At 46.6% G+C, this 25,059-nt stretch overlaps 1 protein-coding gene across 2 annotated transcripts in view; it reads left to right on the top strand.

Annotated features, from left to right (window-relative positions):
• Positions 1–25,059, top strand: part of GSDME (gasdermin E) — a 941,072-nt gene that overhangs the window by 750,193 nt on the left and 165,820 nt on the right. For both annotated transcript variants that reach the window (XM_069648197.1, XM_069648198.1), the window contains exon 9: positions 11,412–11,485. In XM_069648197.1, the coding sequence (XP_069504298.1) occupies positions 11,412–11,485 (74 nt within the window). The remainder of the gene's footprint in view (positions 1–11,411; positions 11,486–25,059) is intronic.

Raw genomic sequence — 25,059 nt, 5'->3', positions numbered from 1 at the left:
ATTCCAGGGGTGCGCGGGTCACACGCTGTATCCCGTGGTGCGTGTGAATTTCCACACGCTATTGGACTGGGAACTGGATTCCAGGGGTGCGCGGGTCACACGCTGTATCCCGTGGTGCGGGTGAATTTCCACACGCTATTGGACTGGGAACTGGATTCCAGGGGTGCGCGGGTCACACGCTGTATCCCGTGGTGCGTGTGAATTTCCACACGCTATTGGACTGGGAACTGGATTCCAGGGGTGCGCGGGTCACACGCTCGCCTAGAACACGCGCTAAGCATAAATTGCGGACTTTAACAATAACAAGCTCAGACGCCAGGATGAACATACCGTTCCTAGCAGCAGTGGCAGTGGGCTACCAAAGGAGGAGGAGGAGGATAGTCAGGGCCAGAATATTCACACCCAGAACCAGCCTTTTCGGGATGCCTGATGACCAGGTGTATGGGAGGTACAGGTTTCCACCACACATCATACTGGACCTGGTGAGTGAGTGGGAGGATGACCTCACATCACCCACCCTGTGCTCCCAAGCACTCAGCCCCCTGGAGAAGGTCCTCAATGTACTGCACTTCTTAGCCACTGGATCATTTCAGCGGACAAGTGCCATAGTGGGTGGGGTGTCACAGGCCACCCAGTCACGCTGCCTACACCAGGTCTTGAACATCATGACTGCACGCCCATCAGTCCGCAGGCACATATACCTGCCCAGAACACCTGCAGAAAGGCATGCTGCCGCCCTGGATTTTTACGCAGTGGCACGATTCCCCAAAGTGCTAGGTGCCATCGACTGCACCCATGTGGCTCTACGTCCCCCCAGGGCATCTGAGCACATCTATAGGAACCGCAAGCACTGGCATTCCATCAACGTGCAGGTAGCATGTAATGCCAAGGGAATCATCACCTCAGTATATGCCAACTATCCCGGCTCCACCCACGACAGCTTCATTTACCGAATGTCCACCCTAAGCCGGGACCTAGAAGCTGGGCGGCATGGCGATACATGGCTGCTTGGTGAGTATGTATGCCACTGCACATGCATGCATGTTGGATACTGAGCAAGGTCACAACCTCACCAATGATACCAATCCCCACCTCCACAGGGGACAGTGCCTACCCTCTCAGCCCCCACATGATGACGCCAATTCGGAACCCACCACGCCACCCCAGGTAAGATTTAACACAGCCCACATTACAACCAGGGGCATAGTGGAGCGCACATTCGGAGTGCTGAAGTCACGCTTTCGCTCCCTTGACCGTTCTGGCGGGCAGCTGTTATACGCTCCCCCAGTAGTGTGCAGGATCATAGTGGCAGCATGTGTCCTGCACAACGTTGCAACACGCCGGGGCCTGGCCGTGGACATGGTGGTGGCCCCACATCCCCAACCACATGCACAGCCGCTGCGCATGGGAGGGGAAAGGGCACGGGGGGAGGCAGCCCGTACACAGCTAGTGGCTAATTACTTCACATAGAAATCACACCCCTGTGGAGTGCACACTGCCCTGGCACATTCCATCTGACAATCAATGATGACTCAACCTGACACTGATCCTGAATGTGTGGAGAATGAACCGGGAATTCCATGTCAGCCTGAGATTGTTCACCTGGAAGTGTCACAATGTGTGCATCCCTACCCACACAGACACCACCAATGCAGTTTTGTGAAGTTACACATTGAAGCAGCTAAAATGAATACCCACTTGCAAAATGCAACAAGAGGACAGTGCCATGTCAGCCAACCCAACCCCAGCACTGCCACACGACACACCGTGCCATGTCATGCTAATTGCAGGTAAACAAAGTAATCCCCACAACATGACATCACTCTCACTATGTACAGTGGCACTATTAGAAACCTGCAACACCTGAAATGCTCACAGCAATGCCGGACCAACAACATACTTGAGCACGTAGTACCATTAACATGACATCAAAAATGTTACATATTAGTAGTCTCACCACCTGGAAATGCCTGCACTCCCACCACTACCAACTGTGCAGTGTTGGCGCCATGTAGAGTTGTAGGTGCACTGCTGCCAACATGGTCCCCATCGCCAGACTAGAGGTCCTTGTGTGGACTTGAGGAAGGGACCTGCAAATTGGGAGGTAGACACAGAAGAAGAGTTACACATCAATGCAACATGCAGTGTACAACACAACAGCAATATGCACTATGAATGTATACACAGTATTGACTACAGACTGGCCACACAGCTCATGGGAGTCCAACGTCACTGTGTAATTCACTGTCACTTGGGCACACCCTTTGCAAGCCCATGGAAACGGGAAGCAGGAGGGGTGTGTGTGACTCAAACCCAAGCATCTGAACCAAATACATTACAAGCCTGCATGTGCCCAGCCACAATGCAGCGTATGCCCACAGGAACCACGGAAGCCAACACATCGAAGCCAACACATCGGAGCCAACACATCGGAGCCAACACATCGGAGCCAACAGATCGGAGCCAACACATCGAAGCCAACAGATCGGAGCCAACAGATCGGAGCCAACAGATCGGAGCCAACAGATCGAAGCCAACAGATCGAAGCCAACAGATCGTCCCAAAAAAATTGGGAATAAAAGAAATCAAAATAAAAATAAAAATAAGAAACAATCAAAAATGGCCATTGATGGGCCCGGGGGGGTTGGGGAGGCCACCCAGGAGGTCCGAGGACAGGATGCACACCAGAACCCACCTGCGTGGATCCTGGGAAGATAAAACACCTCCATGGGCTCATGGCCCACACGGCTACCCTATTGTGGGAGTATCACTGCTGTCGCTATTATCACCCTGTGCAGCTGCATCCGGAGGTGGTTGCACTATGGGAGGCAGCCCACGCAAGGCCCTAGTCTGCTCCTCCATGGCTGCAAGCATGCGGGTGTGGTAGGTCTGGTTCTGGAGGATGAGTGTGCGGAGGTCCCCATGCAACAACTCACGGGATGCCCGGACCTCCGCCCTCGTTGCCTGCATCTCAGCTGAGAGCGTACGGGTGAGACGCTCCAGCTGCTGTTCTGTCCTTTGGTGTGTTGAAGCCTCAAGCTCAACAAGAGTCGTCCTGAGGTGTAGGAGCTCCTGCCTCAGGGCTTCCCTGTGGCCCTGGGACTCAATGGAGATGGCCTCCTGCAGAGTCGCCAGTGCCGCCCGCCTGTCCCTGTTGGACCCCAACATGTCCTCCCTGTGTGACTGGCAGATGGAGTCGGTTGCCTGCTCTAGTCGCTCCATCAGCCTTTCTGGGGGGACAATGGAAGTCGCCACCCTATCCATGGCCTGAGCCATCATCTCGGATGATGCAGCCTGTTGGGTAGCCATACCGTAAATGGATTGCTCCCATGCGGTATTGCCGGGTGGCGTACGGCCACCACGTCGGCGGGCACCACACCTGTCTGGGGCAAGGCGAACTGCGCCTTGCTGTGCCGGCACTGCCTGAGGCTGCAGGACTGCATTCCCCCTCTGATCTGCTGGCCCAGGAACAGGATCAGATGTCGCGGAGTGTGACCCTGCATCCGTAACCACCGAAGGCGTAGCTGCCAACACTGACATCCCCATGGAGGGTACTGACCCTGGTGCAGGTGGGTGAGACAGAACAGAATCCCTCCCTGGAACACTCACCTGCGACGGCACGTAGGTCTCATCCGAATCAACACCTGAGTACAGCTCGGGGGAGGTGCAGCCAGAGACACCCCTTGAGAGCACGACCTGCAGCACTTGTGGGTTCACCCCCACCACCACACCACGTCCCTCACTGGTGGTTGGTCGGCCCTGGGACACCTCCTGGGTCTGCACCATCTCCACAACCCCAGCAGTATCAGGTGCGTCTTCCCCTGCAAAGACATGAAAACAAAGTAATGGAAACAGGCATTAGCACCATGGCACACATTGAGGGCTGAGAAGCAAGAGAACCAGTACTTGATTGACACATGTCCCACATGACTAAAACCCTCCCATGCATGCACCCTCACTGCGTATGAAGTGCAGGCAAATGGCACACACTGATGACACCAAGATGGAAGATGAACAAATTTTCTGCATGCTGCCTGGCAGTGGCATCACACATTGGCCTGTGATTGGCAGGTGAAACACACATGCCATCACACAGATGGCATGTACCATTGCTATTGAGTGAAGATGGAGAGGAGGGCAGCACCTATTCATTCAGTCCAGTTCCCGCATGTAATAGCTTTTCTGATTCTAACAGGTCAGATTTTTCACCTGGAGCTGCCAGTCTGAAATGGTCAAATTGCACAGGGACATGTGTGTACAAATGATATCCAGGTAATAAAGTCACTCCACTTTACCATACCCATGTCAGACATGTGACTAGTGGACAGCGACATGCCTAGTGAAAGTGGTGGAATGCAAACAAACTGACTGAATGAACAGTGAAAAATAAGCAAATATGTTGTGTCAAGGTGACACTTCAAGGGCAACTGGCGTGCAGTTGTGCTAGATGTCTACTGTTGGCAGAAGGGATACTGCTATGGCCAAATGCAGCTGCGCAGGAAGTATTGCATGAAGCACATGGCTGACCCATACGACTGAGGCGCACACACTCTCACCTGGCACCCAAACAGAAGCCCTCACACACACACCATGCACATGGATGACACACACATGCATGTGCACTCACCGGACAATGCCTCGTAATCAGCCAGATCTCCCACGCCCTGGATCTGTTCCTCCGTGACGTAGGTCCCAGCGACTGACTCATGTGGAGTGAGTTCCATGTCTACTACTGGAGACCCACCTCCAGTCACTAGAGTTGCGGCATGACTTGAGGCCAGCTTACTCTTTTCCCTGCGCTTTAGGTCATTCCAGCGCTTATAGCAATCATTGGCTGTGCGCCTCACGATTCCAAGGGCACTTACGATGTCCGCAACGGTCTGCCAGTGTGCCTGGCGTTGTGCAGGTGTGGTCTTGGATCCTGCAACAATGACCATCTCGTTGTCATGTCCGGACACATACTCGACAAGTGCATTCAGTTCGTCATCCGTGAAGCTGGGCTTCCTGGACGGGCCGGACTGTGTAGCCGTGTCTGGGGCATCAGCCTGTGCCGGACAAGCACTCTTCCTCTTCCGCTTGGAAGGTGGTGGTGATCCTGAGTGTCCTGCGCCGCTCTGGACACTAGGGGCAGGAGCCCTGGTGGACTCTGTATCAGGAGTGTGGGATTGCACACTCAGCATGGGAGTTGGTGCAGGCATTGGCTCTAGTGTGATGGTGTCAGGGGGAATGTCAGCAGCATGGACTAGGACCGACACTGTCCTGGCTGGGTGTGTGAGGGCTGGGGTGGATGGAGCCGCAGCTGCCCCTGCAGCCACTCCGCCCTGCCTCCTTGGTGCAGCAGATGACCTTGCTGCCCCAGATCCACGTGGCATGATGGCATCAACGTGCACCAGCGCACGTGTCGTAGCCCTGCTGACCTGGAAGTCAGCCATGGAGTCAGCCAGGTCTGGTGCCACAATGGGCTGGTCCAACAAGGGCTGAGCATGGATGGTGTCAGCCACTTCAGCCTCAACGGGAGGGGGGGAGGGGGGGAGGGGGGGGGGATGATGGGTGCCCTTGACTGGTCCTCCACACATGGGGGGACAGGCTCACCCTGCAAGTTACGACCACGTCCCCTACCGGATCCACCACGGCCACCACTTGTGGCTCTTCCACCTTTGCCACCCTTACGGAATCCTCGCCTCCCAGCCATGGCACTGATATTAATGTGCGTATGGGAGTGGCTGTAGACAATTGTCCTGGGCAATTGGGGGTCAAAGGGGTTGGGTACCAGATGGTAATTGTACCCTAGTGCTCTAGCACGGCTGATTGTAACCCCTGGGGAAAGATGACGGGTCACGCAACGCACAGGAGGCCCAAAAAAGGGAGATGACGTGCACGCAACCCCTCCTAGACCACGTGTGCAGTAAGAAAAACCTGCACTACGCTGTGGCACCCAGTAACACAAGAATGAACGTATGCGTGTCACACGCAGCCTAGAATGACCTCTGAAGGGGTAGGCTACACACGGGGCAAGCACAGAAGTTGGATACGTGCGTGACTCACCGTCTACCAGGTAAAAGAGCGTGAAGAATGAGCGCGTTTGGCTGGCTAAACCCCCGCCAAAAGAAGATGTGTACGCTGTCTGAGAAGACAGGACAACAGTAGAAGGGGACACTGTTTGAGGGAACAGGCCCAGGTAAACCAGTAAAAGAGAAAAAAGAGAAAAAGCTGTCAGAGGTAACAGGGAATACGAACTGGAAACGCCGTGAAGTAAATCGCGTGTGAAACGACAAGAAGTACAGAATTCACCCACTCGCTCTCCACGAAAAGCACGTACAAGGAAATGGTGTTCTACATGTACCTTATATACAGGCCCACACGTACAGCGTCACTTACGCGGCGTGTACGTTCACCAATCACACGCTTTGTCACTCCTGCGTGTAGATCCATTTTCACCAATCACACGCTTTGTCACTTCTGCGTGTAGATCCATTTTCACCATTCACACGCTTTGTCACTTCTGCGTGTAGATCCATTTTCACCAATCACACGCTTTGTCACTTCTACGTGTACATCCATTTTCACCAATCACACGCTTTGATACTGGGACGTGTCACGCAACAATTTCCTGCACGTGCAGGTGACTATAGGCGCGCATATGCTGTTGACGGGTTTACGCGCTAAGGGCCTTTGCTGACGTGTGGGATTTCACTCCCTATCAGGCTGTCCACGCGTTCACACACGAGAGACCACGCTCCTGGCCAGGAGGCCAAATTACTGCCCCCCAGAGCCCTGAGCACGCTCCCACCTGCCATCTGCTGCTGCCTGACTGCCTGCTGGCCACGTGCCCCACAGTGCTGGTGGGTGGGGGTGTTGGGAGACATGGGTGGGGGCCTGGTGGAGGGTGCCCCTGCACTGGTGGGGGTGGTGGGAGACATGGGTGGGGGCTTGGTGGAGAGTGCCCCTGGTGGCGGGGGGGTGGGGGTGGTGGGAGACATGGGTGGGGGCCTGGTGGAGGCTGCCCCTGGTGGCGGGAGGGTGGGGGTGGTGGGAGACATGAGTGGGGGCCTGGTGGAGGCTGCCCCTGCACTGCTGGGGGGTGGGGGTGCAGGGGGACATGAGCAGGTGTGCAGGGTAGTCCCCTGTTTTGTAGGCTGCCTGCAGGGGCCGTGGAGGGTGTACAGGGAACACCTGTGAGGACCCACCCAGCCTAATCGCGTGTGATGATTCCCACGCACCCCTGTAATACACGTACCCTGGCCAATCGCGTGTTAAACTTCCCGCATACCCCTGTAATACACGTACCCTGGCTAATCGCGTGTTAAACTTCCCGCGTACCCCTGTAATACACTTACCCTGGCTAATCGCGTGTTAAACTTCCCGCGTACCCCTGTAATACACGTACCCTGGCCAATCGCGTGTTAAACTTCCCGAATACCCCTGTAATACACGTACCCTGGCCAATCGCGTGTTAAACTTCCCGCGTACCCCTGTAATACACGTACCCTGGCTAATCGCGTGTTAAACTTCCCGCGTACCCCTGTAATACACGTACCCTGGCCAATCGCGTGTTAAACTTCCCGCGTACCCCTGTAATACACGTACCCTGGCTAATCGCGTGTATAACTTCACGCGTACCCCTGTAATACACGTACCCTGGCCAATCGCGTGTTAAACTTCCCGCGTACCCCTGTAATACACGTACCCTGGCCAATTGCGTGTTAAACTTCCCGCGTACCCCTGTAATACACGTACCCTGGCCAATCGCGTGTTAAACTTCCCGAATACCCCTGTAATACACGTACCCTGGCCAATCGCGTGTTAAACTTCCCGCGTACCCCTGTAATACACGTACCCTGGCTAATCGCGTGTTAAACTTCCCGCATACCCCTGTAATACACGTACCCTGGCCAATCGCGTGTTAAACTTCCTGCGTACCCCTGTAATACACGTACCCTGCCTAATCGCGTGTTAAACTTCCCGCGTACCCCTGTAATACACGTACCCTGGCCAATCGCGTGTTAAACTTCCCGCGTACCCCTGTAATACACGTACCCTGGCTAATCGCGTGTATAACTTCCCGCGTACCCCTGTAATACACGTACCCTGGCTAATCGCGTGTATAACTTCACGCGTACCCCTGATATGCACGTTACCCGCTTTGCGTTCCTTGTTTGGCAGCCCTGTAAACTGGTCCAGGGTTAGCGCAGCCCTTTGCGATGATTTAGCGATTTTGATGGCTTTTCCTTGCGCGAGGGCGTTCTTGGGGGCGTTACTGGCGCTGCTGCAGGGTCGCTGCGATACTCTGCGCCACGGCTGGTTTGGGAGCATGAAATCCATGAATACGCTGTGCGCGGAAATCGGTTTTAGCGCACGTGCCTGGCGCAGTCAATCGCACGCGGACACTCTGCGCCAGCCGCTTGCGACACTTTTCAGCGAAATTCTATGAATTACCCTGAAAATGCCATTTAAATAATGTGCAAAGTGTGCTTGCCCATTAGCCTTGTATGAGGCTGTGGTCATAACCACATTAACTGCAGCATACCATTTGGATAATGAGCAAAAAAAAACCTGCCCATTGGGCTTGGATGAAACAATATTACATTTGCCACATTTCATCCAGAAAAATAAGGCCCATCATATGCTACACTCGAAGGCGATGGATGACAGAAAAGGTCATAGCCGTAATCACAGCAAAAGCTCCAGTAATTCTTGTTCTCCAAATATCCAAGAAACAATATCTCAGCAGTCATGTTAGAATGAAAACCTTCACTGAGGAAAAACATCAGGGAATACATCTAGACCTGCTTCTCCATGCTTTAAGCACATAACCAGCATACAAAAGCATTCTCATCAGAACAGACAATGCCACCACAATGTTTTACATAAATAAACCAGGGGGAGCATACTCTCTAGCCCTCTCATATGTAACACAACACATATGATACTGGTGCATTCCGACAGGGATACATCTCCTGAACTAGCATGCACTGGGACTAGACAACTGCATAGCGGACAGTTTAAGGAGACAATTCCTACAAGCGCACGGATGGGGTTAGACAGTGAAGTACTCAAACAGATCTTACACAAGTGGGGAAGGACAACTATAGATCTAGTCACTGCAAATACAAATGCAAAATGCCAAAATGTTGCCTCCAGGTCCACAACCAGGGTCAATGGCCAAGGTACTATGGATGAATTGCTCAGGGATATTTCCATACATTTTCCCTCGACACACATCTGCTACGCTGGGTAGTTCACAAGCTAAAAGAAGCAAGGATGAAACTAAAATGAATAGCCCTGACATGGGCCAAACTGGTGTGGTACTGACAACTACTAATGATGGCAGTCCAACTGCCAATCAAGCTCACAGCAATGTACAACCTGCTTACACAACAATCCCAGCTGGAAACATATCCGCTACCAGAAACTATGAATTTGGCAGCTTGGCTTCTGAGGTCAAAAGGTTTTGACATTTACAACTACCACCTAGGTGTATTGACATTCTACAGGAGTCATTCAAACCAAATGCAAACAAGTGCTACTTTATCAAATGTAAAAGATGCGTGCTCTAGTGCACTAAACAAACCATGAATCCAATAGAATACACACCCACTAACATAGTCACTTACATATATATGTCCTCGATTCAGGACTAGTCTTTAACTCATTGAAGGTCCACCTAGTGGCACTGGCAGCTCACAGTATTTCACAAAACAAAAATTCATGGTAGAAGGTTCCAGTGACAAAAGCTTTTAAGGAAGTGATACAAAGACTATACCCACCAGTTGTAAACCCAGCTGCTACGTAGGATCTCAATGTGGTTCTTCACAGGTTAATGTTTGCACCAAATATCTCACATACAAGATAGCGTTTCCAGTGGCTATCACTTTTCAGGCAAGTGAGCGAGCTGAAAGCAATAGACAAATGATTTGTTGCAATTTACAAGCATAAGGTGATTTTGAGACTACATCCTATATTCTCACCAAAATGCATTTCAATGTTCCATGTCCATCAGTCCATTATATGCCTAGGAACCAGTTTACAGATGAAAACACACTACACACCCAGGATGTTAGAAGGGCAGTGTTATATTATTTGGACAGATCAAACAAAACTATGAGACAAAGGAATTTTCATTTCCTTTGCACCAGGCCAGGAAGATAATCCAATCTCAAACACAAGTAATGATTGATTGCACACTATGCAAGAGTGTACACATTAGCACAAACATTCTGGCCATCTGTTCTAAAGTCACACTCAACACATGGAACTTGAGCCACTTTGACTTTTTTAGCGCACGTTCCACTTGTTGCAATGTGTAAAGCAGCCACATGGAGCTCAATACACACACTTAAGCAGAATTACTGTTTAGATACTCAGACCATTACAGAAACTCAGGTGGGACAGGCAATACTACGCAATCGGTTTGCCACCTTACCACCAACACACCGACCTCCAAAATAACAATGCTCGATGATCTATGCACAGCCTGTGAATCTACACTGGTGTTTTTATCTCATTAGAATCATATACGCCCACACGGCCTCCCGGGAATTGGGTACGCAGACCAGCAGCGTAGCGCACCACACATCAGTCTCCTCTTTTGCCACATAACTAGAAGAACACGGAAAATAAACAATCTAAAGGTGTAGGCTTTAGGGGGCATTGTGGGTACCGACGTACATAGAGTGTGGATTGTATGTCAGAAACACGCCTTTTTACTCCTAATTTCCAGTGGTTATTATGCAACCTATATGGCAGAGTATGCATAGCATAAGCACCGTAAAGGTTTTTAAACATAGATATTTCTAATTGTAACAAACAATGAAATTTCCTATGCAGAAGAAATACAGAGTGGCAAAAAATGGTATGTCTTCATGTCGGTGCGTAGCTGAAGGATTTTATTGTTGGGGAACTGAAGTGTGAAGTTTAATTTCACCATCCTCACAGACAATCTTACTTGTCCTTAATAAAAATGTAAAGATGTTTAAATTACTGAAATACTAGGTGTTCCGGAATTTCACTTTGCTAAATAAATAATTCGTTTCTGAAAGGAAAATCATAATTTGTGAGTGAGCAAAATAATGTCAGCACCTAATAAATACATGTTAAGGATCCAGCTGACCTGACCCTGTATGCTGTACACATATTTGAAATGTATATCAAAATTACAGTGACCAAAATTCACAGATTTTTCAAATATCTTAAAGTGGCTGAAGTAGACATATTTTATTTTGTCAACATAATGATATGTCTTCACAGTTTAGAAACTATTAGAACTATTTAATTTCACAGTTGTTTGCATAACACTTGATATTCTATGGAACGAACAATCTGAATGTGGAGAGGAGTGATGTCTAACAATGACAAGAGTATCCTGATGCTTTTAAGCGCATAACAATCTGTTTTTCTTTTGTTTTTCACAGAGCTGTCTGATTCAACTCTAGCCTTGCTTGGTGCTTGCTGCGATCTACAAGTTGTGTCCACGCTGTGTTGTTGGGTAAATACTCTAATATTGTGTAAAGTTAATGCTCTGAAATCAGTTTCTTAGAGGTATTCATAAGGCCTGATTCACAAACGTGTGCATTGTTGACCTGCCTTTTATCGGATTCACAAAACCAACGTAATACTGGGGCATATTTGGCAGTGCTTGGGACATCTTTAAGATACTCACATGCAAATATCATTCTTCAAACTTGCTTTAGCTTTTTGGGCATGATTACAAGTTGGGCAGACGTTTTGCAGAAATACTGGTGGTGGTAAATATCACCTTAACTGGTGATAATTGTGCAAATACGCACTATTCCTAGAGTACAGCGGACATAAGTGGTAAACTTTGAATTCATGTTTGTGTACTGTTTTCAATGTCCATTTCAATCTTCAAACTGAAGGTGGAAATGGATAATATACAATAGCGTTCCCTTCTACTACTGTACATTTATTCAATGCAACAAAAGGTCAATATAGACTTTTGTATGCATTACATAGGGAAATTGATGGGGGGGGGGCATCAGCGATGTCCACATTTTCACCCCAATACTTTGGCTCATTGAGGTGCAGGTCAAAATAGGTGGTTTTTCAGGATACAAATCCACCTTATTTATCACCAGCAGTATGTTTGGACGTGAGTGCAAAATGTCCCCGCAGTGCAATTTTCCTCATTTCCACCACGTAATGGAAAAGTAAGAACCAAAACATAGGCAATAGCGCATTCACTGTTCATTTTTCCACTAAGTCGGTGGAAATGTGTAAATTTCTCCTGAAATGAAGGATTGCAACTGGCACTTACATTGGATTCCTATGCAATCTGACTGTTTTTACGGATCTATGTGATTTTTTCGAAAATAAAATCCTGCAGACAAGAATACTAAATTATTTTTTTTCCTGTACATTTCAGTGCATTAATATGCAGGCGTAGATACCCCCAGACCCCATAATCCTCTTAAAATATTTATTAACCTAGCCCACCCCGCACATGAATGTGTTAAAATACACATTTCGAAATTATGCATTTTCGGCCGTGGTATTTTCGGCCGTGAAATAATGGGGTGATACTGTTTTTACCAGGTGGGAATTTCAGGGAGATTCCCTAGGTTTCCATAGCATTACCACCAAGATGAAAATCCATCCATGCTGGCTGTAAGGAACATGGATTTGTCAGCAAGAGTGGGAAATGGAGCCAGACATGTTATTTTCTCCCCACTCCACAACACTGATTGACAAATGCGCCTAAATGAGGGAGATCTTAAAAAGTGGCAGAATCAGTGTTTCATGCCATTTCTTTTATCCGCTCCACCTGGAACCTGACCCTCTGCCTGCGGTCCCAGATTTGGAAAGCAAGCTCTGTTCTCCAATACATAAACCTGTTTTATATGTTCAAATTGACAACTGAAACCTCCACATCATAGCTTTACTTTGAGGCTGCATCCGCCACTTCTGCACTGTCATCATATTGAAGGTCCATGCTAGGAGAGACTGTTTGGTTCTGTGTAACCCATTAATAAAACTATTTTTCCTATTTAACTGTCTAACCTGAGTGAGATATGCATTGTTCCTAATTGTCTCTTCAAGAAAAAGGGTTTCATTTTCTACCAAAAATGTTTTGACCAGCACTATGAACATAACGCACAAAATGCATCTCTAGCTTTTAAGGGGGGATCCAAAATTCATAGCTCAGAATCACATTTCAGACCAGTATGTTCATTTATATTTCAAATGCCTTGAAAATAAACGAACCCCTTTGTAACGTATACCAATAGGGTGTGCGAAGTGTGTTTCCCTGTTGCTGAGAGCGGAGGATTCACGCCAGTCCACTTTCTATTGCCACTATTGGACCGGCAGGAAGCAGGAAGCAGAGCTCAAATAGCCCAACACACGTGGAGCACGCGGTGTGCGAAGTGTGTTTCCGTGTTCCTGCTGAGCCCGCTGTGCCATGCCACGTCGGTGTGAGGACTTTAAAGAAACTCATTACCAGCTACTTTCAAGTTTAGACTCTGATTGCTAAGAGTATATTGTTGTTTTACGTCGGGACTAGGAGACTACGGGGGCGCTGCCCCTTTGATCCTGTCTGACGCATTATCTACTGATCCTTGCACCCTGTGACCTATGCAAGGTTGGACTTAAACCACCAGTCCACTGGTGCACGCTGAATCTCTGAGTACAGGAGACTGTGAGGAAGCGACCCTCCGCCCTGAGCAATTCGAAGACTACACATAACAAACTTCTCCGAGCTGTGCAATTCGAAGACTATACATAACGAACTTCCCCGAGCTCACTTGGCTGGCTAATATTGTACACTCCTTAGATACAACAGCTACCCCGACTTGTCCCCAAAAAAATAATCAAAACTAAACAAACATAGGAACTTCTTCCCCTTTGATTCTGATCAAGGTTTGACCAGATGACCTCCAGACCTAATATGTCTTTTGCTGGACCCGAAACATCTTCTGCAACAAACTCTGGGCCCAGAACTAAACAACGGGAGAAACGCGAACAAAGCAAACCCCTTTCTGCCCATGATTGCCTGCAGTAACCATCCATAGCACAAATCTTCTGTAAGCCACTTGGAAAAAGTGAGAACTCTAAAGAAAATTCCATCCCCCCCACCGATCACCCTTGCACAAATAATGATCTAAGTACCTTGGCTACTTCATCAGCCACTTCAAAAAGGAAGGCATCTACTCAAGAATCGAAGCCTCTAACCTCCAACTCCCTTCTTCCTAAATCCATTACTCCCCTCGAAAGTGCATCCTTCGCCCGAGAAACACTGACCCAGAAAATCTTCCACCTAGAAAGGATGATCAAGACCAACTAACCTCTACCGGTATGGATGCCACGACCCTGTCACACTTGGTAAACCCCCCACCCCCCTGAGACTTTTCAAAATCCTGCCCTGAACCAACCATTTGCCACCTGGGATAACGATATCACCTTTGAAGAGCCTGCGACTAACCCTGAGAACCCTCCCCTGGGAATTTGCCACCGGTCTCCGAAGACCCCATGTGAGACCTCTCACAAAATGAGTGGCTCTCAAAAGAACCTAACAAAAGACATCAACGCACAAGGAAATGTAACTCCAGATCTTAGACCCATCCATCATAACAACCCTCACTCAGGTCCTACAGGTTGAAACTATTCCCCTCGGGAATATGAAGCAAAAACCGGTCAAAGTCATAAACCTGAAAAGTCCTCGACTTGACGAGAATCTCCATCTGGAATCGTCAAAAAAAGAAAAAGCAAAACAAGCAAAATTAAGATGGCTTAAATCTTACTCTACAAAAAGCTAGCAGCAACTTTCAAAGCAAAAAACAGCCCCGCAAACCAATTTCAGAATGGCTCGATTATCCCTGGACATCACAGAAATTGAATCACTCATGACAAACCTTGAAAGAAGAAGAGAACATTTTGGACCCCCAGAGCCGAAGCGACGTAATAACCTACCAGTTACATCAACACCAACCTAACTTGGCGCCCTTCAATATTTTTCACCAAATGACGACGAGCAGATGCAGCCAGCGGTTAAGCCCGCAGACCCTACAATAAAACAGCTCAAATTAGAACAACACGAAGACTCAATTACCTGTGGGATCGCACAAGAGAATACTGAGAGGGAAAAAATAGCCATGAAACACTGAGAGGCTAAGGAAAATGCAGACCACCCCCCCCCCACTTCCTTAGAGCATGAGAATAAACAGAGAAAGACATTAGCAGAAAACAAGGCAAACCCCACCAACAATTGTCAATGTGATACATCGGACAACCAATATCACCAAAGGATCCCCACCAGTATGGTCGAGCTCCCAAACACACCCATGGCAATCACAATTCAAACGATGGCCCCTTTTTGTATACTTTACGAGACTTCTAACGAGAACATTAAAGATCTAATGTGAGGTGAGGTGAGGTTGTCTTTTCAGACTTCCTTAAGCCTTCTTACGTTACTGGGGGGACTATTGTGTTTTTTAATTACTGCTGCTAATCATTGTGTTTTATTTGAAAGCAACTTCTACCACGTGTTAAAAAGTGCAAATTCATGTTTTTACTTAGTGCTACTTTGAGCATTTCAATAAGCACTCTGGGCTCTGTCGGCTAGCGGCCAGTCCTCTTTTTATTTCTTGCAGTGGGCGTTGCTCGCCTCACTGTCAGCTGTGCTTCCTGTTTATATGTGCTGTGGCACTCGCCCGTGCAGTGAGCGGGCGCAGTGGGCATGCCGCTTGCGTGCCGAAGGCGCGCTAAAGGCAAGCCCGTCTGCGCCCGTCCGTGCACGGACGTCACAGGATGCCTCTGCCCATGTAACGTTGCACCCTCTCCCTTATGATCGTGATCTGTTGCTCGCTCTTGCACCTATAAAGACCCGTTGGCCTATGGGCTTCAAAGGTGTATCTACCATGTCTAAAAACAATTCCACGGCGGCAATCCGCTGTGCCTTGCTTAATACTCGCTCGCTGCCGGCTCATGCACTGGAGTGCCATGATCTTATTTCCAACTACCAATTTGACCTATTGTTATTAACTGAAACATGGTTTACAGAGTCTTCTGGACCTGCTATTGTTCAGGCCCTGCCTTCTGAATATGATATAATACACGTTGACCGTCCCTCAGATCACCCTGGTGGTGGTATAGCCCTTATTTTCAAAACTAAATTCAGAGCCTCCTATTCTATTCCTGATCACAATCTTAAAATGGAATGCTGTCTATGTCGCATTCTGGTTTCCCCTGTGTGCACCCTGCTTATCTTGTTGGTCTATCGCCCACCTGGGTACGATACCCAATTCTGTGAACAATTCCATTATTTTGTGCTTGAGATTCAAGCAAAACATCCTGGTCTTCTTATTACTGGTGACTTCAATCTCCCTGTGAACACTGCCTCTATCTGTCCAGCTACTCACTTCTTATCCTCTATGCAGGACATGGGTTTTCCCCAGCTGATCTCTGAACCTACCCACATCCGTGGTAATACCCTTGATTTCGTTTTTGCCCCTATAGCTGCTCTTTCCTCTATCTCCGTCAGTCGTACGCTCTGGGCTGACCATTTTCTGATAGCTTTTTCTTACCTTTTTCAGGCTCCTCTCTCTCGTCCTGTTAAACCTCCTGTTTTTAAACGCAGCTGGTTGAAAGTATCCAGCCTTGATCTGACCTCTGCTCTGCTTGCTAATTCTGGCAATGCTGTGGACTGCTCTCTAACTAAGCTTGAAGCCTCCTTTTTAGCCTCGGCTGACTTGCTCGCTCCTATTAAACTTTGTAAACCCAGAACTCGTACCCCCGAACCTTGGTTTACTGATGATCTCCTAGCACTTTAACTGCACTGACTGCCGTCAGGCAGAGAGAAAATGGCGTCTTGATTACCCCCCCTCTGCTAAGAACTTATTTCGCAGCTCCCTCTCAGCCTATCATAAGCCTCTGATCACTGCTAAAAAGCTCTACTATAGCCAGAAAGTTCAATCAGCGCTTAATAAACCTAAAGCCCTCTTTGATCTTGTCCAGTCTCTCTCTTCCCCTGAGACTGGCAAGGCCTCTGTCTCTCCTTCGCAAGGCCTGTGTGATTCTCTTTCTGATTTCATTCTTGAAAAGATCTCTACTATTCGCGACCACATAAAGGCTGGCTTGCCGTCGCTCGCAGCCCCTAAAATTGACATTTCCTCCCCTTCTCCAACTGCTTCCTGGTCTTCGTTTCCGCAGTTCTCTAACTCTGACGTACTGTCAGCTATTTGTAAACTAAAGTCTGCCTCTCCTAACAATGCTATACCTCTTATTCTTTTAAAGGAGGTATCTGCTGACCTCATTGAGCATATTACTACTGCTGTGAATACTTCCTTCTCCACCGGGCTTATTCCTCCCTCTCTTAAGCACGCCTTGGTTGTCCCCCTTCTTAAGAAGCCGTCTCTTGATCCAGATGTTTTATCTAATTATCGCCCTATCTCACTTCTTCCTTTTCTTTTGAAGTTGATGGAGGCGTGGGTTCTCCTCTTCTTTCTAACTTTCTTGAGTCTTCTCATTTCTTCGATCCTTTTCAGTCTGGTTTCCGCCCCAGGAGGGGTACTGATTCTATCTTGAACTCGGTACTTGATAACTTGGTATGCTTGGTGGATAAGGGTGGTGTCGGAGCAGTCCTACTCTTGGATTTGTCGGCTGCTTTCGACACCGTCGATCATTCCATCTTGCTCCCTCGCCTTTTCAACGCTGGTCTTTCTGATCGGGTCCTTGATTGGTTCACATCGTTTCTGTCTGATCGCTCTCAGTCTATTTCTCTTCCTCCTTTCCGCTTTAAGTTGGCTACACTTCTTTGTGGTGTCCCTCAGGGTTCTGCACTCTCTCCTATTCTTTTTAACATTTATATTATATCCCTTCTGTTTCTTATTCACTCACATGGTTTCCGCTACTATTCTTATGCGGACGACACACAGATTCTCGTCCGCCTGGATCTTACTCAAACTGAGACTGCTGCTCGTCTCAGGAACTGTTTGGAGGATCTGGGGCACTGGATGATGACTAATTGGCTAAAATTGAATGGCAGTAAAACGGAGGTCCTGGTTGTGGGTACTTTGTCTCCCCTTCTCTTTTGGACCTCGCATTTCTGGCCATCGAGCCTTGGCCCTCTTCCTCTTCCGGTTCAATCGGTCCGCAACCTCGGTGTCAAAATCTCTGCCTCTCTGTCTCTTGACAATCAGGTGACTAGTGTCTGTAGTGCCGGGCATTTTAAACTCCGCAGAAAGTACTGCCCTTTATTCCTGCTGAATGCCAGGCACCAGTAGTGGCAGCCCTGGTCCTCAGCACGCTTGATTACTGCAACTCTCTCTATCTGGCCCAGCCTTGCTATTTGATCCAAAGGCTTCAACTGCTACAAAATGCCGCCGTTCGCTCCATAGTTCGCCCTCCCTTTGGATCCCACATTTCTCCTCTGCTTAAGAAACTACACTGGCTTCCTGTGGCCAGCCGGATCTTGTTTAAATCACTATGTCTGGTGCATCGTGCCTTTTATGGCGTGGGTGCTGAGTATCTCCAAACAAAGTTTGTCCACTACACTCCCTCTCGTGCGCTCTCAGTCTGCGTGTCTTCTCACTGCCCCCCGCTATCGTCTGTCACGTATGGGAGGCCGTGCCTTCTCGGTGGTGGCTGCTAAAGCCTGGAACAAGTTGCCTATTGCTCTCCGGGCAGCTGAAGACCACCTTACCTTCCTTTGGTTGCTGAAAACCACTTTGTTTTAGGCCATCCCTTCTTTTTTATGGTGCTGTTGGCCTCTCTGGATTTTTATTCTCCTCAGTAACTAGCGCCAAGATGCCTTTGGGTGTATGTGCGCTTTATCAAGTTTACATAAAATAACATAATATCTAGCTACCCTTTTGGCATTAATCCATACCAAACAGATACATTTGGAAACTTTCATCACAACAATAGAAAAACAACTGGACCGAGAAGCCGAGTCATCCCATCAATGGCAAACAAGACTATTTGATATCGCAGTGGCCAACAGAGCGGAAAAAACCCTTTTATCGACCACAATGATAACACTCATGAAGGCACATCCCCTCCTTCCATCTAAGCCCCCATGCCTATAATATCAGAGAATCTGACACATCAAGATGCCCCCATCACGGCAAAAACTACGCGGAACCTGGACCTCCCAATAAACCTTCCGATTGCCTCAGTTCGATGCCCAGCCAGCATCCTCTTGCCTGAAATTAATCCAAACTTAAAGGATGTGCCCACCTTTCCCTTATTTACAACTAAAAAATCATGCACAGAAACCTGTCCACCCAAACAACTAACCAAACCTAAAAATAAATAAATATTGAGTAATAAGCAAACAGGCTCGCAAGCCTTTCTATGCAACATAACGCAGAGTACAGAGCCCGGTCAAATCATTTCTGCCAAAAAAGGCAGAATAAACAAAAGAAAAGAAAAAAATCTTAAAATATTGCCTTGCAACTTGCCTGCACATGTAGAAGCTGACACCCAACCTACATCAAGCTCATCAGACATACAAATAGAAAACCTCATTGATTTAACCATACATACAGACCCTGCTGAGAGTCTGGCGACAATAACATCAAGTGAATCGGTACTCCTAATATTGGATGAATATGTAATGATCCAGATGAAAACCCAGACAGAATAATGCTCTCGTCCGAAAGCATATCAGATTCACCTTCCTATCTAGGTTATATATCAAACATTTCTGATCTCCCGTTGAATTTCTCATCTGAGCTATCGGGATCTATTGAGGAGCCATTTAGAACCACAAATTCCGAGAGTACTGAGACAGAGGCAACCATCAAATCCCCTTATACCAATTCTCCTCTACGGGAGCGGGCTGCTCAATCCATGGCCACTCCCATTCGAAATGACCTCCCCCAGTTTGTGGACCCGTGGCTGAAAAAAACGACGCACATGTTACAAATCAGTGGAGCTGATCATAGAACCAAGTCCATCATTCGCAACAGGACAAATCTCTTAATAGTGCTTAATGCGATCCCAGAACTGAAATGCATTAAATCCCATGAAGTCAAGACAGTATTCTTCTTGAACGACGACGAATTAAATAACATCCAGATTGAATTATATTCTCAACACACAATGAATCGCGTCCTGCAGATGAATCCTTCAATACTATTGTTGGGATTTGTATGTTCACAATCACCAAACGATCCCCTCACGTCACGAGAAGCAAAGGGGACCTATATCTCAAATAGTTTCCGTTCTCATAATTCAAGATGGGGAAACCAAGGCAGAGTGTCGAGAACAACGGCAAAAAAGAACTCCCAAGAATCAGAACGAAAATTGGCTGCTCAGATGGTTACCCGTTCCGAGACACCATTTTGGCAAGACTATGAGGATTATTCATCATTGCAAACCCATGATGAAATCGATCATTTATAACCACCAATCTCGCCGAAAATACACACCTGGACCCTGTGCTCGTGGAACACAGGAGGCCACTCTCGCCTGTTTGATCGCCCTGTTCCATATTTAGATTCCTGCCAAGTCATCTGTCTCCAGGAGACTTGGTTAACTAAACCACCGGTCTGTGACGGGTTTATAACCTTGCTCAACCCAGCAATACAAGGCATACGAGGGAGGGAATCATCTGGGATGCTGACACTCATCCAAATAAATCCTTTTTGGACTATTCTTGAATCTGTAAACATCAACCCCTGGACACAACTCACCTTGTTAAAAATTGGCGACCGAGATTCTCAGAAGCTTCAGCACCGAATGAATACTCTGATCAACAAACTGATTCTAGTGGTAAACCTCTACTGGAACCCGATAGCTATTAATGATACTAACTTTCTAGATGGGTTCTTCATGAATATCGATAAATACATCACGAAATACATGAACACCGAGGTCATCATCTGTGGAGACCTAAACATAAATCTTGTTTCGGAACCTGCTCTCTCTCGTTCGACCCCAAATATAACACCAAGAGCGCACCACTGGTCCAAAGAAACAGATATGAGAAAGATGACATTAGCCAAGCATCCTTGTGATGAACACAATTTGCCAATTCCCACCTGGACTGGCCAAAAGACCTTGGCAATCATTGATTATATATACTTATCCCCTGCATTGCACAAATTGATACTGGAATACAAAATGTACCCAGAATCACAGAGCGACCATGTATGCTTCTTCTCCACAGTGATGGACTAGGAGCACCACGCACGGGAAGATTACCCCCTGAACTGGAACTAAATGGAGTAACTCCAAGACTGAGACTAAGCATAAACCAGCAAATCTCGCTCCTGAGAATTTTCTTGCAAACTAACATGGAAGACGAAGAACAATTGAACTATACCTGGATGTTGACACCATTTCAGAAAAAAGGCACTAATGTAGAAAACCCCTCTCATCAACACTCCTACAATCCTGACATGGCAAAACAAAAGAGAACCCTTCACCAAAATTTGATAAAGTGGAGGAAAAATCTCAACCCTGAAACCATGTCCAAAATTAAAAAAGCAAAGAAATCCTTCAGAAACTGGAAAAAATCTCATTGGATGGTCCTCCAACAAAAAGACGCTGAACGGATGCTGATTACGCTCAAAAATACCAATGTTAGGTATCTATGGAGCCTACTAAGCCACAACCCAGGGCAGCAGCACACAATGATCTCCAATGTGACTGAAGAAAAATGGATTTCACATTTCTCTAAATTGTATAAATCAAGGCGCCAACTAGACAATTTCCAACAAACCCCAAGCTCAAAGCTCTGGACTATCACATGGGAAGAAGCTTGTCTCAGCGAGATGATCAAAAAATTAAACGCCTCTAGAGCACCCGGCCCAGATGGCCTGTCAAACACGATTCTGAAACAGGCCCATGAGACCTGGGCAAAACTAATATTGGTCCTGATTTACAAGCAATGGAGCAGAGACGAGCCTGCCAACTTTAGACTCATTGCCCTTTTGGACCCGCTGGGAAAACTATTTGCCTCGTATCTTCTCCAAAAACGGACTATGTGGGCCAAAGACATCCGCCAAACAGGGTTTACATCTAACGTGGGCACAAATGTCAATCTGCTCATACTCAATCTAATAAAGCATGAATCCTTGAGAAATAATTTACAAGTTTACATGGCTTTCATAGATCTTCAACAAGCGTTTGATGCCATAAACAGATCCATACTCTGGCAAAAACCTGAAAACTGGAACTGCCCAGTGGACATCATCGAACCTATCAAGCTGTTGTACTCTAACACCTCTGTCCCCATCCGGCTAACACAAGAAGGCATTGTCACAAAAGAAATTCGATCTTATAATGGGCTCAAACAAGGCTGTCCACTTGCCGCGACACTGTACAACCTATACACTGCAGACTTTGTAACTCACATCAAGCTAGACACCCTCAACCCTCCTAAACACAATTCAATGCCAATTCCCTACCTCATTTATGCAGATGATATTGTTTTACTGGATAAAACCCCTTCAGGATTGCAAAAGAGTTTGCGCATGATGGAAGAATACATGGCAGCAAATGAACTACAGATAAACATTAAAAAATCCAAAATTATGACACTTACCAAGCCACAGAAAAAAATTGACGTTCTAGACACATGACCTTCGATTTGGACAACAAATCCCTAGTATCAAGTACGTGGCGATACTTATCAATCAGCAGAAAGCCGAGACAGCTTGGGCGACCTCTCTAGATAACAATATCTTAAGCCTAGCCGGACAAGGAGCTATGCTATACAGACAATACTGCAAATTTTCTGTAGAACCAATTGTGACATTTTATCGCCAAAAAGTCATCCTGATCGTCACCTATGGGAGTGAAGCGATGGTCATAGCTGCCCAGATTAACTGGAAATCCCTTGAAGCAATATTTTGGCACAACATTTTGAAAGTTCCTAAAAACTTTCCCATGGTAAGAATCAGGTTCGAATTGGCAATCCAATCGCTATCCTCAATTGTCCTGTGGAAGCAGATGGACCTTCTACGAAAGCTGATGAATTCAGAACCTATTCCAGCAATCCAAGTTCTGCGCAAAACACCATCTGCCATGAACGAGTTTGTGCTGGAAACCTGGAAAACTGGCATACTTCAACAAATGAAAAACAAGGACATTTCTATTGAAATGCTCATCAATCGACCACAACGGGCAAAGATAAAAATGCAATGAAACGATTGGGCTAAAACCACAGACGACAAACAAAAATATGCCATGAACTTACAATGTCCCTTTGACACCAGAGCAATTTACGAACTCCTACAATATTTGATGCTGTTTTTTACCCTTCTGTGCGTGCAATTTTTATGAAAATCCGTCTGAGTATCGTCCCGACCAGACAACGCCTCGCTACCATCCGGACTATTCCAAAGGCTGACACCTTCTGCAGATTCTGTATGGATAAAAACATCCAAGAGTCCTTGAAACACCTGTTAATGGTATGCCCTGCGCTCACCGAAAAGAGAAGGCAATTTGGTGACCTATTTAAGATATCCTCACAAGTAGAGGAAGGAGACTTAAGATGGCAGAAGATTCTAAAAGGCAACAACAGAAAATTGACATACACAATAGTTCAATACTTGACTGATATCTTGAATCACTTCATAGTGCCAATTTAATAGGGGTCTCCCTTTTTCAAATTAAGTGATGTTGCATAGTTTTCCGAGACTGTACAAGACCTGACATACTCAGATAAATAAAAATGAAAAGTTTAATTGTAAAACTAAATCATTTTAAATAAAAAAAATAATAAAAAAATACCAATACTTTTGGCTTTGTATTTGTTCAATGACAAATGGTTGTGCCTTCAATTATTTTGAGCAATAACATACAAAATAACATGCATTGACAAAGTCAATAGGTTTGCCATTTGTAGTTGTTCAAGGACAAACCAATGGCTTTATCTTTAATTAATGCAGCAAGTCACAATATGTACGAAATAACACACATTGGTAAGGTCACTAGCTTTGCTGATTGCAGTTGTTCATTGGCAATTGTATCCCTTAATTATTTTTTTTTATTCAGCATTCGGTTTTACAACTGAAAACCTTAAGCTTTTTAGCAAAAACAACACAATCATTTTAAAGGGAATTAGAACAAAAGAAAACAAATTAAAAAACAGAAAAAGAAGGAAATAAAGAGAAGAACACAGAGAAGCGAACAAAGAAAAAAAAACACCACTTTCAATTCGGAAGCAAGAAAAATCGATAAAAATCTAAAATTTTAATACAAAAATATATCCTTAATAAAAAAGATGTCAACATCTCCATTGATAACATAAATTCAAGAGTCGATTCAAGAATCTGCATACAATATTTCTTTCACAAACCCTAAAACAGCTACAGTCATAGTAATACTCTCCCCGTAGAGGATGGATGCCCACCATTCGGCAGCCATTCTGGTTGTAAATTTCTCACTAAATCGACCCATCCAGCTGTTTCTCTCAGAGTTCAAACCGGGGCAAGATGTAATTATATGCTGGTTTCCTTTTGACCTTCACACCATCGATATAAAAAAACTCTCTGATCTTTTGGTTCCCTTGCTTCCAGTATTTCCCTGGTAGGCATTAAGTTCATCTGTAGTCTCATGAACTCCCTTCTACGTGTGCTGCAGGAACATTTTTTCAAGAACTCCTGGGGAATTCCTCCTGCCCTGTGATTAGGGTCTTTCTGTCCATATAACTTTAAACATCTAACATTCTCTCTAGTGTAAATCCAGTCCAAACCCAACAGTTCCCTTTTAACTTTGACTGGGTTTGTTGTTAGAGTTTCTTCTGTAATATTCAGTTCTTCCAAAATGGCAAGGCAAGGGTTTTTCCAAGTATTTAACCTCTGGTCAAGTTCTTGCTGGGGAGCCTGGTTCAAAACCCTAAATCCTCCCTCTCGACTGTTCAGGAGGCCTTTACGGGAGAAGGACAGAGTTTTCCATTGAACAATTGACCAAAGCAAATTAAGGCCCATTTCTTCTCGTATTAAATCGATGGGAGTACAGGCTGGAAGAGCCAGAACCTGTCTCCAGTAGATACCCTCCTGTTTTGGCCAGAGGTCTTTCGATATTGATAGCATGGTTTCAGAGCCATAGGTAACAATAGGCACAACTTTTATAGTGTAGACGTCAATGACT

The sequence above is a fragment of the Ambystoma mexicanum genome, chromosome 2q (assembly GCF_040938575.1).
Source record: "Ambystoma mexicanum isolate Mex_15411 chromosome 2q, UKY_AmexF1_1, whole genome shotgun sequence".
Lineage (NCBI taxonomy): Eukaryota > Metazoa > Chordata > Amphibia > Caudata > Ambystomatidae > Ambystoma > Ambystoma mexicanum.
This window is presented reverse-complemented; position numbering and strand designations above follow the sequence as displayed.